Here is a 14,481-nt window from a genome sequence, read left to right as displayed (position 1 = left end):
CATGGGTTCAAGACCAGCCAGACACGTGAACAGCACGAAGATCCGGCATGTTGATCATCATTTCATGATCCTTTGATCGGCTTTTGTCGGTGCTTCATACACCCTGTCAATAATGTGAAGCCGCGCAGTCTTGCCTGATGTCAACATTTATTACATTTTGTTTAAGAACTGCTAAGCAACCTAGTGGTATTCTTAAAATGCGCGCAAAATGCGATCGTACGCGAGTACTGACAAGGCGCATATTTCGCAAGTGCAGGTAAATATGGCCTGACAAAAAGCGTCACAAAAAGGTTATGACGCGGTTTCACTGTTAGGCATGAGCAAACAACTCTCAGTGCCAAATGTCTGATGTTCAGTGACATCTCAGACAAACACAAAAGAGAACCTGAAAAAATTTTAAAAGGCTCTCGACCATGCTACCCACTTTAAAATAACTCAAGATCGCTTAATCACACAAACACTCAGGCACCTTACTTTCTATTTATTAAACTTAAATTCCAGCGCTATTTTCCGTGGCAGCCACGGTTTATGTTTGTTTAGACATGGGACTTTTATTATGGGCGCCTGTTTCATTACAATATGCAAATCAGCAGTTCGGGCATCAAAGCACACTATTTGATCAATAGAGTATTTATTTTTGAAATCAGGGACTTACTGATAATTGATTCGAGCCTACGTTGCTACTAGCATATTGTAACAACAAATCTGAATAACCAGTCAATAGTGACACCGAGGTTTTTGACTGCATTCTTCGTCTATTAAAGCTTAGCTTCTTCAAGGCCACAAAATAGTTCGGGCGCAACAACGGAACACTAAGTCAGTTTAAAAAGCAAGTGACAGCAACAAGTTGTTTGAATTGAATTGAAAGGTAAGTGAGTTCTGCTCGATGTCCATTCATTAAATAAGAGTGATAGCCTTGAAAGTTAGTTGGTTTTAAACATTTAATTGTCGACTGGTATAGTACCAAACAAATGTTTAGTCTTTTTTACCGATTTTCCATAGCCTATACACTGAGCTTATTGTCCGACCGACTATGCAAAGGATAGTGACTCGATTTTGCTGTAGACCGTGGAAAGTCAGCTCTGGTAAAGGGAGTCGCGAATGTCTTCCCAGGATTAGTCGCTAACTGTAGCTCATCATTAATCTCTAAAACGTTCTCTAGATTCTGCCTTGGAATAGTTCCGGCACCTCACTACCGTCTCGGCATTACATAATGCTACTGAGAAAATTAACATGGAACATGGAAACAAAATATGTCAAACATTAGCCTGAATCATTGCATAATCGAAGAATGGACTTTGAACCTCCCTCTGATTGACGAAATTACAGTTATAAGATTATTGGTAGCTTCAATAGAACCCTGTTTTACGATCACCCTTCAAGCTCCTTCAATTTGACTATCTTGATAAATTTGGCAAGCAACGAAAGCTCCTCCAAATCCTTTATTTGAAGATACTTGCGTTTTCCTTTTTTTTTTGAATTTTTTATTTTCAATTTAGCCCATCGATAAATAACCACTCGAGATTCGTGATGAAGCAAGTGGCAAAAAACAAATATTAAAAAAACATGTATCAATTTGTGTTCCGAATGTATTGCGTGAAAAAGTCGTTGAACAGGAAAATTAAATCAAACGTCGAGGCATTATTCAGAACTTGAACAAGAAGATCGTATTGAATTTCCTGCCTCAGAACTTTTATCATAACTCGAAACTACATCGTTAATAAAACTAAGTTTTATTGGACAACGCTTTTCGTATATGAACCGATTTTAATTGCTTCCAGTCCACGTCATCCTAAGAGCTGTACAGCGTATTGAAAGTTGATCAGAGCACTTGCAAGGTCTTTTTTTAACTATTAGACTATGCTCCTGTTGATTAAAAGGGATGTCTATAACTTCATGACATTTAAATATCTTGAATTAAAATTCTTTAAATGCAAAAATCATTTAGCTTTTTGTTCGCTTTGATTTACATTTTGATGACCCTTAAAAGACTTTCAGTTCTGTATGTACTGAAGTTTGAACTTGACGTTTTCAAAGTAAAATGTAAACATTTTCGAACCCGGTGTCACTCAGATTGTTACTAATGGTCACTAGTCTGTCTGTCTTACGACGTCTGTGACGTTGGAGATGGATCTACTGAGCTCAATTGCTTTTCGATGCTTTGAAGTTCACATAGCCTCAAACTATTTGTTTGTTTTTTTTTTTTTCTATATTCTTCCGTTTTTTAGATTTTGGTCAGTTTGTCTTGTTACCTGAACAACAGCACACATAGAAAGCTGCAAATTAAAACATACCTAATTAGTGACGATGGGTAATACAAAGTTTCCAAGCGCTAAAAAAATCATATATTTGTGTCGGTTTGATGCCGAATTTCTAAGTTAGCTTTTAGAGGTGCAACACTCGCCGAAGCCGATAGATCAAGGCAATTCCAGAACGAAACGTTCAATCAAAGTGTTGTTGAGTCACAATCAAAACTTAGAGATGACAAGCAATATAGACGGAAAACGTCTGAGTAAAGTCAATGGTTCATCATCCGAGCGCTTTCCGCAGCAACCTAACTGAAATGGATTATTAAGCTGGACAGCAATTACAATATTACTAGACTGACGGCGAGGCTTACCCCCTAGAACTACATGTACGTCTAGGGAAAGAGTTAAACAAGTTATTTGAAAAACTCTTCATCGTAAACTTCAGTGAACAGTCTCACAAGTTAAGCCAATATGCTTCTCTTCTAAATAAGAAATGAAATCCTTTTCAGAACTTATCGCACCCTCACCCAGATGATTACATGCGCACATGACCAACTTTATTATTGTTGTTATTACTATCTTATTTGTTATTATTTTTTTTCACAGATCTTTTCACGTTAGGCAGTATGCAGTTTTCAAACCGTGAGAGTAGGTGATATGATTGTAGTTGGCTTGAAGATACCGTTGCTGGCAATATCAGCTCTCACAACTCAAAACAACAAGAGGAATGGGGCTTTTCAAAATGAAGAGGGGAATGGTCTTTGTAATGCTGACTCTCTTTGGCTCGTGCGTTTACGTGGGAACATTCTTCTACCTCAGTCTCATCGAGGACTCCGAAGGTATTCTTTATTTCCTATTTTTTTCTTTCTATCTGTCTTGCTTTCCGCTCGGGTGTGAGAGCTGAAGAAGACATTTGCCTTAATGATTCGATTAAGCCACCTCCTTTCAATAAGAGCTCCCCATTGGGTACATATGGTCTCTTTAAAGAGCGTTCCAAAAAGACCCCCCTCTTAAACCATTGCGAGGACATACAATGATTCCAACAAAACATTGACTGATGGTATAGACAAGACTGATAAGACAGGCGTTCGTGTCGGCGTTGACTTGGAGCTTACAAGAGAGTAGCTCAAGGTATGCCTATATAAGAACCCCTATAGTGTATCACATTGGAATGTCATTCAAATTTATGACCAATAAAAGAAGTAAGCGTCCTGCTATTGTACTAAGTTTATAGGAAATCCTAAAGAAAACACTTGATATCAATCATCTTAACAATAACAATACCTGTGTGTAAAATTATCAAATTAGCACTGTTGAATGTTGATCGAAGACTGGAGATACGACTATCATGTTGAATAAAAAAAGATTAATTTTATATAAAGTTGCGTGCTCATGTAAAATGAATTGCATTGCATGATTTATTTTGTATATTTCTGAAGCACAGCAATGTTCTCGTTTATTTTCAGAGATGGCACGGTACGAAGGCAGAGTGAAACAGATTTTTCTTACTTCTGTACAAGCGTCAACATTGGAAGATGGCCAGCACAAGAGGGCTGGTATCGCATTTGCTGCAGATATGGAAGGCATAAGAGGACTGATTGCAAAAGAAAAAGACCACGATACAGTCGCTAAAATAATATCACGTCATCGTGGTATGCTCGACGGAGGTGTTCCACCTCAACAAGTTCATAACAAGAAAAGTATGCTCGAAGCCGTAGTGAGAAAATCAGGGGCGAGCGATGTTAGCACTGAGCTGGGCACCAAAACGATTTTAGAGGCCATCAAACCAGCACGTATTATACGGTACAACTTGAAAGAAGTAGAAAAATTGGTTGACAATACAAGCAACGATGAGTATTTTCCAGTAGATACAATTTGTCCTTATTCAGGATTAAGAAAAGCGCCTTACATTAGACTTAAAAACAGCCTTCCAAAAAACAAATACTGCGATCGTCGCCAGCCCTCTGTGGAAGAATGTCAAAAAGCGACGAGAGATTATGAGGTGGAAAGTCCAGCTTTGAGATGTGAGGAGCCAACGGAAAAAGATCTGTGTACAATAACTGACAAATATCGCTCAAATATAAATGCCCAAGTAAAGGTTCGCTGTGACATTGGTAGATGTGGAAATCCCGTGTACGTGGTAAACTTAGACCCCGAAACTGGACAACTTGAAGAGCAAGGGGAGTGGCAAAAATTTACTTCCAAAACAGAAATCGAAGGCAAACTTCCTTCAGTAATCATTCGGAATTCTCAAAACGGATTCAATTTCTGTCTTGTTCAGTGTGTCCGGAATAATACCTCTCAGCTTATCAGAACTGTGTTAAGTTTCCCCCCAGTTCTTGGAGTTACCAATTCTCATGGTCCAAAGCCAGTAAACTTAGACATAAATGTCGTGGTTCTGAACTCCGTTTCTCGTGCTCATTTTTATCGGTCACTGCCTGAGACTGTTGCCACCATTCGAAACGTTGTTTACGACAATTCAATTAAAGCATCTGCCTTAGATTTTGAATTTCTCCAGAGTTTAGGGCCGGCGATGGCGCTAGATCTACGAATCCATTTATCAGGAAAGAACGGGGAAACGCCCACTCAAAATTCAGGGATTTCAACTTTGTTCGCCGAATTAAAAAAGCTGGGATACCATAATATTCTTCAAACGGATCAATGCTGGTACGATAAGGACGCAATTACTACTGAACTCCAATCAAAGATGGAAACAGAAGGAGCGAGAGAAAAATTTAGAAAACAATGGACGTATGTTCAAAATATGACAATGAAACATATTGATGACACTGGCATGACATACTTGGCCTGCGAAGCGAAAACAAAGTACAGTGTTCCTAACAAACTGGATGGCAATCGTTCGAAAGCTTCTTGTTTCAATGGCCGTTATTTTTTCAATTTTATATTCGATCAGCTTGAAAAAACTCGGCAAGCCAAACGATTTTCCAAGGCTAAGACACCGTATTTCTTCTACACTTATCTAACATTGTCCAGAGACAAGTTAGGAGCTGGAATTAAACAGATCGACAAACAGCTATCGACATTTTTAAGCAACATGGTACACGAAGAAAACTCAGTGACTATTGTAACGTCAGACCATGGTCCAACCACAACAAAGTTTTCTCTGGATTCTGTTGAAGGAAGATACGAAATTTACGACCCAGTTCTCTTTACGATTATTCCTAAAAGCGTAGCCCTAAAATTTGGAAAACTTCAGATGGAAGCTTTGGTGAAAAACCAGCATCGACTTATATCTCCAAATGATCTTCACAATACTCTTGTTTCGATGGCAAATCTGGAGCAAAGGCATTTGGCGAGCCAAGCCGATCGAGGTTTGTTAGCAGAAATACCTGAAAATCGAACATGCAAAGACATTGGTGTCGACGTTGGTGCCCTTTGTAAGTGCCGCGGATGGGAAACATGGTTTCCGGATAATGACCCAAGATTCGATTGGGTCGCTGAGTTTGCATTGGGGGAACTTAACAACAAACTTCAAGATTCTACGAAAACGTTGAGATCGTCGAATAAAAGAAATGATAGATGCCAAAGGCTCGTAGGCTACGCTTTTGAAAAGATTTATCACAGCAAGAAATCTGTTCCATTTGTTCTTTCCCTGGACTTAATTGTGCATCCGGGAAGACAAGTGTTTGAAACTCATGTTCAACTTCCCAAGCATTTTCTGTCAGAGGCTCGTGAAACACTTTCTCCGTCTCAAGCCAAGGAGGATTCGATAAAGACAATTCGCTTTCGAAGAGCCGACCACTCTCAAGACTTTATTACCCTTACAGAGAGCAGTGTCCTTTTTGAATGCTTGAACGACGTTCACGAATTACAGAATAATACACGAAAGAGAAGGGATTTTCTAGCTGCAGATGGGAAATACAACGAAAACATTTTAAAAATGGCACACCACTCCAAGCATTTTGGTTCTCGACCAATAATTCAAGTTCTTGACAGGCGTGACAAATGCCTACTGCTAATAACAAGGATGTATTCCAATCAAACCTTAGCCTTTGAAGCTTCAAACATTTGTATAGACAAGACCTTCGTAATGAAAGTGGACATGATCAACCGCGGTAAGGAACTCGCTTTCATAACAGTACGCCTTCCCATGATTGTTCATCTTGCACCAGGAACGTACCGGTTCTTACTAAGCGCGTATCAGCCACGCGGTGTTATAAAATGGAAACCAAAAATTGCGTTCAAAATGGTCAAGACTTGATCAAGTTAACTCTTTGACAATTTTGAAGGTGGTCAGGTTTCAGTGGAAGTTCCCACGCCATTTGAATCCCAATCGGATTGGGTTGATTTGCATTCCAACAGGGCATTTTCCTAACGACATTCGCGATTGGAACGATTGATAACTCTGTTTGGCTGAGCTCTTTCATTTAATGATAAGTTGTTCTCAATTTTTCAAATTAAACAAAGTAGCCATAACAATATAGAGCGGTCTTCACTTGAATGTTGCAGGTAATCTGTATTAGCTTAGGTTTCGCACTGCTAAGCTTGACCGGATTTCCTTACCAAACTCGCGGGCACCACTCTCTCATCCAATCAGAAGTAAAACCAAAACCAATAGTGACTCGTTTGCACGCGTTTTCCCGCGCTTTGGGCCAGTTATATGTATTTGCTCGGAGCTATGTCCTGTTTACAGGACTGTATGTCCTTTTTTGTTTTTTGGTCAGAGTGATAACTTTGGTTCTGGTTTTACGACGGTCAATTATAGAAATGGCATCTTAAAATGACAAGAGTTAAGGCGAGCCAAGAGATATCATCGCCGAAACGATATAATTTCACTAGTACAACTATTGGTAACTTAAAAACAGCACCCTCGGCAATCGGTGCCTCGTTCAATTTGCTTCACTTCCCTGGCCCGAAAGGCGATGACTTTCATTCGGTTGGTTCTGTGGATAAATTTCAACAGTTTCGTAACGAAACACGATGTTTGTCACGCACAATGATTTGAATCAACAAGAACGATTTTGAGCTGTGTACGGAAAATTTCGCTAATTAAACGGTAAATTTAGCTGGTTATATAATCACGTAAGACTCATCCGCTCCCTGTGGCCCCTCATTCTCTCTTGGTTCGTCTTGATCGTAAGGAATCTTGACGTTGAGTAACATGAAGAAGGCAGTGACCCTACTAAATGTCACCGAAAACATAACGAACGTGATGGTCGACTCACGGCCACAATGAATAGTCCATTTCCGAGTTGCCCTAAGCCTCTCTATCAAAGTGAGGCCTGGTGCACAACCATTCTAATGAAAATGAATTTAATTTGCGTGTGAATTAATCTGATATGAAAAGATGGGCACCAAGACTCGCTTTGAGATAGAGGCTAAAGGCGAATTCGGAAATGGCCTATTCACATAAAGCAAACCACGTGCATTTATAAATTATTGATTACAAGGAATGATCAACAGTTCCATTTAACTGATGGGACAAGAACTGACTCTCCTGATGGTACCCGCTGCAAACCTGTCTTTTGCAATGAGAAACTAGCGAATCCTACAGCCGGGTGTTACAGGTGTAAAATTAATCAAATCATAACAACATCCATTTCAGAGTTTTGAAAAGATCCTGGCAAAGCTTTGTTTGTTTGCTTCAAACTTTCTCCTGAAGTTCTGTAGACTGTGTCAAAATAACGAAGGCAAAATGTAGTTAGCAATTTAATTCGGAGCGAAGAACGCATTGTCGGTGGGTCCAACTTACGCTCGAGATGTCTGTACTTATTTTACGAAGCAAAAAGGTAGGTGCATCTTTGTGAGATGTTTTTAATTTGTAATTAGTTTTGGGCAATGAATCTGTTTGGCTTGGCGTGTTTGTTGCCCCATTTCAGAGCCTTGTGACATACAAAACTGAAAGGACGTTAACATCTGTTGGAATTAAGCTCAATAATTGAACGCACAGCGAACGAGTGGATGAACGCCGGAGCTGAGAATGCGCGGGTAAATCACTGCAATGATCAATGAGAATATAATTTCACTGTGCGTCGGTCAATGAATTCACGATTTTAAAATAAGTGTAATTAATCCAAAGTAACATGATATAATTGAAAAGTTAGTATTTCGTAAGTTTGCCCGCCGCTACAGAAGCCACCCGTCTGTCTGTTAATCTTGGTCCATAAGAAACACAGCGACTTTATGGATCAACAGCCAAGTACGGTCTTGAAGCTTCTTGAATTGACTAGATGCCCGGCAGTCCGAAATTTTCTCAGATTTTAGATGGAAACCTTATTCAAACCTCTTCAGAGTACTTTAGGCTTATTTGGAAACGCCAAGCGATTTTCAAAAATCATTTTGCTTTTCTGGTTGACGAATTTCCCGAGGTTAAGGCTTCTTTAAAATCACAAAGTTCTCTACAATTTGGGCGAGATTTCACAAGGCCATTAGCAAGCTCACCATCACACTGGATAGGAATATGTCGTGGTAGAAAATGGTGTCAAAAAAGACATCTTAACAATCAACTGCTACTTTCTCTCAAATCGTACTGATGATTATCGTCCATATTTTTAATTCTCGTGTGTTGGTACTTCCTCTACCACGGCGCAAAACAAGTTGAATCCGGCTAAACCAAAGAATTTGTATCGACTAAGAAATTAAGCTAGTTTTTACCCCACCTATAAATAGGATGTTTTTTTTTTGGAGTCAACGATACCATCCCTAGAGTGCTCCACCCATTTGTAGTTAACACATTTTCCCGTGCTTGCTATGTTCTTGAGACCAACAGACACTTGAGACACGACTTAGAGAATGTCTTTCCTAGGACAGAATATCACATATTTATATACCTTTGGCCGCCTTCCGAAAACTGTAATATTCTTTTCTGGGATGAGTGTTTTAAGATCATTGACTCGGCTTCCACACACTTCTAATTAAAGATCAATTGCAAAGGAGCCATGCGGCATCCTTTGGGAACAGCCTTCCTTAAATATATGACAAAAAGTTCTTAATTTATCCCTACCATAATGGCGTGCGCATATCTACGGGAATATTTATTTCCATTTATATTTGCATTCTTTTACACTTTTTTTGTACTGCTTAGCTGCCACATTAATTGCTGCGTCTTTCCATCGCACCCTGTTAGCTCATAAGTACCATATTCACATTTAACTTATAAAAAGCAACCCACGGTGGATGGAGACACATCCGAAATATGTTTTGCCATTTAAAGACTGTCGGGTGTTTTTTTTTTTTTTTTTTTAACATTGCCTTGTTTTTTGTTGCTGCAAAACTTCGGTACATAAAATATATAAATGAAAATCGATACTAATGCCGAGTATATGGAAACCGGTTTCAAACAACTGGTTACTGAGATCTATTTCAAAATTTTGTTTTGGAAAAAGAAAATTATTTTAATTGCCTGAAACCTTTCTTGACTTTCTGACTGCTCGAATGACTTACGCACTGAGACAGAATGACTGCCGAGGCTGACTGATTGATTTACTGACTGACTGACTGACTGACTAACTGACTAACTGACAGATAGACGGACGACAGACAGACAGACAAACAGACATACAGACAGACAGACAAACAGACCATGCAAAAGACCAACCCACTTGGACTGTCTCACAAGTAAGTTAGCTGAGTGGACGGTCTTTTTCGTGTTTACCTTTTGACCATCATTAGTTTTCTTTTCTTTTCTTTTCTTTTTTTTTTCCTCTTAATGATATTGTCTTTATCTTCTGGCAGGTTTTCATTCTCCTTGTAAGTCTCGCGGCAGTTGGAATTTATGTTTGGACCACGAGAATTCACGTGAAAGATTTCACTTTGCTCGCAGCAGACTTAGAGCGAGCCACAATGACAGGTAATTAAAGAAACGACTATTATTATAAGATATTATTATTCTTAAATTATCAGTGAAGTCAAATTGATGATATCCAAAGCATCATTCACGGCACCATATACTTCATGAAATGGTGCATTGTTGACAGAACGATTTTCTCGCAGAATTGTTTGAGTAGTTCTGTTACCAGCGATGAGAGTTTTTCACTCCCAAGGACTTATTTCTCTGCTTTTATACAAAGAATATGGGAAATTAGTGGCTGGAATGTATTACTAAGATATCCTTTCTTGCAATTGGTGCCAGTGATGGATTTAAATCGCTAATGTTCACTCCTTGTTACAGCATTCACATCCGGGTTACGCTAATTCAGTTGACCAATCAGTGTGCACCAAAAAGCTTAGTAATTGACTCTACTACTCCGTGTAACGTTAGTCGCGACTAAATAACTAAAAGTTGCTGTTTGCTGACTCAAAGTTTTATTTAGCACACAAAAAACTGAAGTTTTTTGTTTTTATATATCTCTCGAGTGTTCGAAATTTGTTTTCTGGCAACTTTACAAAAATTGTCCCGCGAAATCGCTTAAGGCATCATTTGCTAAGTTAGTGGACAAGGGCATTGGCCAAGTCAGCTAACACCAGAAAAGACCGCACGACTTTGAGGAGCACAATTGCTGCTTTATTCATAGTTTCAACGGGTCGCAATTTTGCAGTTGGCTTTGTGCTGTGGTCTAGGAAGTGAAACCTTCCAGAAACGTCTTCACAACACAACAAACTGCAGGTAAAGAAGAGATTACTGATAAATTTACAGGTGTAGTTTGTAAGAATTACTTTAATTTACACTGACGCCTTCCGTCAAAAGATGAAAAATAAAGAACGAAAGCTCTTTCACGAAGCCATGATAAATAGAAAACCAACGCTTCTTGATTTTTATTTCTTCAATAGAATTAAACCCCACGGAAGAGATTGTATTTTCTTCTGAAGAGGAGCTTGGCCCTGTTGACGATGACAATGTTGAAAACTTAATTGTAAGCATGTCAAATCATCGGGAAAAGGGTGAAGAAACAACAAGTGAAAAGAAACGTGGAGACTTTGCGCATGCAATATTTGGCAATACTTCACGTGATACAGAGAATGAAATAAGAACTAATGAGGGTCTGAGGGATCCCTCAACGAAAGAAGATTATAGTGAAACAGGTGTCAAAGAGATTTTAAACCCTTCGATTAAAATCTTCAACGACGAAATCACTCCATTTTCTAACCTAGGGAATGACAGCGATCTCTATCATGATTCGAACTATCCTCAGTTAATGGAGAGTAAAAGCCTCAAGAATCAGCGTAGTGTGTTTAAATTGTTGTTCGAAGAAGACCAGGATGGCTTAGGAGAGTTCCCCACAGGATCCGATTGTCCTTATATGGGCCTAAGGAAACTTAAGAACTCTACACAGAGCGCAGAGCAGAAAGAGGAGAAAAGAGTATCCTGCATTTTGCACAAACCAACGGAAAAAGATTGTAAACAGGCTGCAAAGGAATACGAAATTCACAAGAAAACTATAGAGTGTGTCCAAGGACAAAACCGAGAAATTTGCACCATAGAAGAAACGTGGAGGACGAGTCCCGAGAGTGAACTGACGATTCACTGTGATTTATCACCCTGCAAGGGACATCCCGTAAGCGTTACGGGAATTCACCCAATGGAGGGCATAGTGGACAAAGCTAAAGAGGACTATAACTTCAACAGCTCCAAAGCACTTGAAAGGTTCCTCGCTCACTTTATAATCGTCAACACGCTACGAAGGTTCAGCTTTTGCTTTCTTAGGTGTAAAACTGGGCGTAAAAAGTACGTTTCACAGATTCTGACTTTCCCTCCGTTGCTAGAGATAGAAAACTCAGAGTTTCTACCAAACAAGAAAGAGGAGATTCTTATTAATCTAAACATTGTGGTTTTGGATTCCGTTTCGCGCGCGCATTTTTATCGCTCGCTCCCTAAAACGGTCAGCACTCTTAGAAACATAGTTTACAACGAGTCTATCAAAGCGACTGCGTTAGACTTTGAGTTGTTGCAAAGTTCAGCGCCGTTCACGTTCCACAATATCCGAGCATTTATGTCTGGCAAAAGCGATTTTAATTATGTCGAGCATTCAAATGGAACTTACGAGATAGAAGTTTTGTACAAAAAGTTGAAAAATCAAGGTTACTACACCCTCCTACAAGAGGACAGTTGCTGGTTTGATGAATGGGGTTCCTTATTCACGAACAACGTGTTCCAAAATAAAACGCCGCGTAGCTTTGAGGAATTTGAATTGCGATGGGGACGATTTCAGGACACTATCAATGACTATAACGTCGACGACTTCGGCTTGTCGCATTCCTCATGCGAGGTATTCAAACAGTACAACGTCACCAATCAGTTTAATCGACCGCGGAGAATTTGCTATGGAGGGAAAGTTTATTCCGAGCATTTCTTAGACTACTCGTTGAGTATTTTTCAAGGCTATATTGATTCTGGGCGAAGACAGCCAGTTTTCGCTTATACTCATCTCAGCCCTGGACACGAGGTGACAGGCACACGAATACAACAAATTGACGCCGCCCTCTCGGGGTACTTATACTCCATTGCCCACGAAGAAGACACGTTAACTATTTTATTTTCCGATCACGGCCCCAAGACGACGTCATACTCTTTCAAGACTATGGAAGGGCGAGGGGAAATTTATGATTCGCTTCTCTTTGCCATCGTTCCAGAGAAAGTCGCTAATATTCTTGGAGTGAGACGCATGGGCGCCATGGTAACAAACCAAAGACGCCTTCTAACTACTTTAGATCTTCATAATGCAATAATGTCAATTGGAGATTCAGAAAGATCCGCTTCTGGCTCATATCTCGACGACGGAATATTCTCAGAGATACCTCCTAATCGGACATGCGCAGATTTATCAATCAAAGCTGCGGCCGTTTGCAAGTGCGAGGGCTGGGAACAAATGTTTAAGGATAATGACCCACAGTTCATTTTTCTTGCTGAATTTGCTTTAGGGAATCTTAATAACAATATTCAAATGAATTTCGTTACAACTCCTAATATAACAGGCGGGTTTGGAAAGTGCCAAAGGTTAGTTGGACACAGTTTTGAAAAAATTCGCAGGAGGGAAGTTGGAGAAAACTATTTGCTAACGATGGACTTAGTCGTTGAACCAGGAAAAGAGATATTTGAAGTTCAAGTGAGTTACCCGGTGGGAACTTCAGCTAACGGGCGGAATAACTTCTCAAGGATAACTGGTATCCGAAGGGTTAGTATTTATCGCAGGTACGAGAAATGCGTAGACAAACGTGTCAAAGTAGAATCGTGCGTTTGTGACTCAAAGAATCATGGGAGAAATATTAGCAACACAAATTCTTGGAGATGGTTTGAGATACAAACCGGGTCAGACGTGTTAGAAACCGTGTTTAGAGCCAACAGTTTTGGTACAAATTCCGAAGTTAAAGACTTGAACGAATCGTGTTTGTTGTTAGTCACGAGAAAGCGCGAAAATCTAGGCGTCACGTTTGAAATAGCCAACGCCTGCGCCAAGCGAAAATACAAAGTGAGAATTACAGGAAAGGGTAAAGGAACAGCCATCGTTACAAGAAAACTTCCTCTTTCCATGATTTTAGAACCGAAGACCGTTCATTTTGTGATGAGCGTTCATTACGTACAAAAACCGTTTGGTTTCTACTTAAAGACTTCGTTTGTGGGTTACAATGTATAATAGTAGCTTATCTAGCAAAGATCTGCATACTTTTGACTTAATAAAACGAAAAAAAATACAGAACTTGTTTGTTGTTTCTTTCTTTCATTCTCTCTTTTGCCATGACAAGTGTGGCTTTAAGTAAACTGGCTAGTAAACCATGTTTTCATAACAAAAAGTGCGAAGTGTTCTTCAATTTGATATAGACTTTACGCCAGTATCTTTCAGTGGACTTTCGAAACGTCTTTCACGAATTAGCCATTGAAGGAAATATTTATATTTATTTTTACTCCCATGACAGACATGTAAGTGTAAAGAGCGTAAGTGTAAATGTCAAGTCATGTCATGAAAGTCTAAAATAATCAGCGCGCATAAGCGGTAGAGATGAACAGTTAGCATTTAGTTCATCTCGGAAAGATATTGGAAAGGTAAATTAAAAGTAATCCGATTGTAATTGGTCGGCCAAAAGCTAAAACAAGCCGACTGACTATGTTTAAGAGTAAAAAGACGTTAAGATTGCATGGAGCGATAAAGCACGATTTTAAAACCGCAAAAGCCGGCGTACAGTCCAGAAAGCGCTCTACAAGGAGTTTATAAAAACTAATCTTCATATATATTATCAGGGATGCTCCCAGTTTCCTCCGTCGATCAGTTTTTACCAGTTCACAAAAACATCTGCCGTTTTTCATCAAGTCTTGGACTACATTAACTCCGGCTAACTG

The 14,481-nt window shown here is 39.5% G+C and overlaps 2 protein-coding genes across 2 annotated transcripts; both read left to right on the top strand.

Moving 5' to 3' along the window:
- The first annotated feature begins 563 nt into the window (after window positions 1-563).
- On the top strand, window positions 564-6,689 carry LOC110058576 (uncharacterized). Its single transcript, XM_020765226.2, has 3 exons — window positions 564-868; window positions 2,856-3,088; window positions 3,716-6,689. The coding sequence occupies exons 2-3, from the start codon at window positions 2,977-2,979 to the stop codon at window positions 6,469-6,471; spliced, it is 2,868 nt and encodes a 955-aa protein (XP_020620885.2). The 5' UTR covers window positions 564-868; window positions 2,856-2,976; the 3' UTR covers window positions 6,472-6,689.
- A 940-nt stretch (window positions 6,690-7,629) lies between these two features.
- On the top strand, window positions 7,630-13,843 carry LOC110058701 (uncharacterized). Its single transcript, XM_020765362.2, has 3 exons — window positions 7,630-7,999; window positions 9,945-10,059; window positions 10,980-13,843. The coding sequence occupies exons 1-3, from the start codon at window positions 7,970-7,972 to the stop codon at window positions 13,778-13,780; spliced, it is 2,946 nt and encodes a 981-aa protein (XP_020621021.2). The 5' UTR covers window positions 7,630-7,969; the 3' UTR covers window positions 13,781-13,843.
- Window positions 13,844-14,481: the final 638 nt, after the last annotated feature.

This window comes from Orbicella faveolata, unplaced genomic scaffold (genome assembly GCF_042242905.1).
Source record: "Orbicella faveolata isolate gen_17 unplaced genomic scaffold, um_ofav_v1 contig_13, whole genome shotgun sequence".
NCBI classification, from domain to species: Eukaryota; Metazoa; Cnidaria; class Anthozoa; order Scleractinia; family Merulinidae; genus Orbicella; species Orbicella faveolata.
Note: the sequence above shows the minus strand (reverse complement) of the source record. Positions and strands in the feature narration are given on the sequence as shown.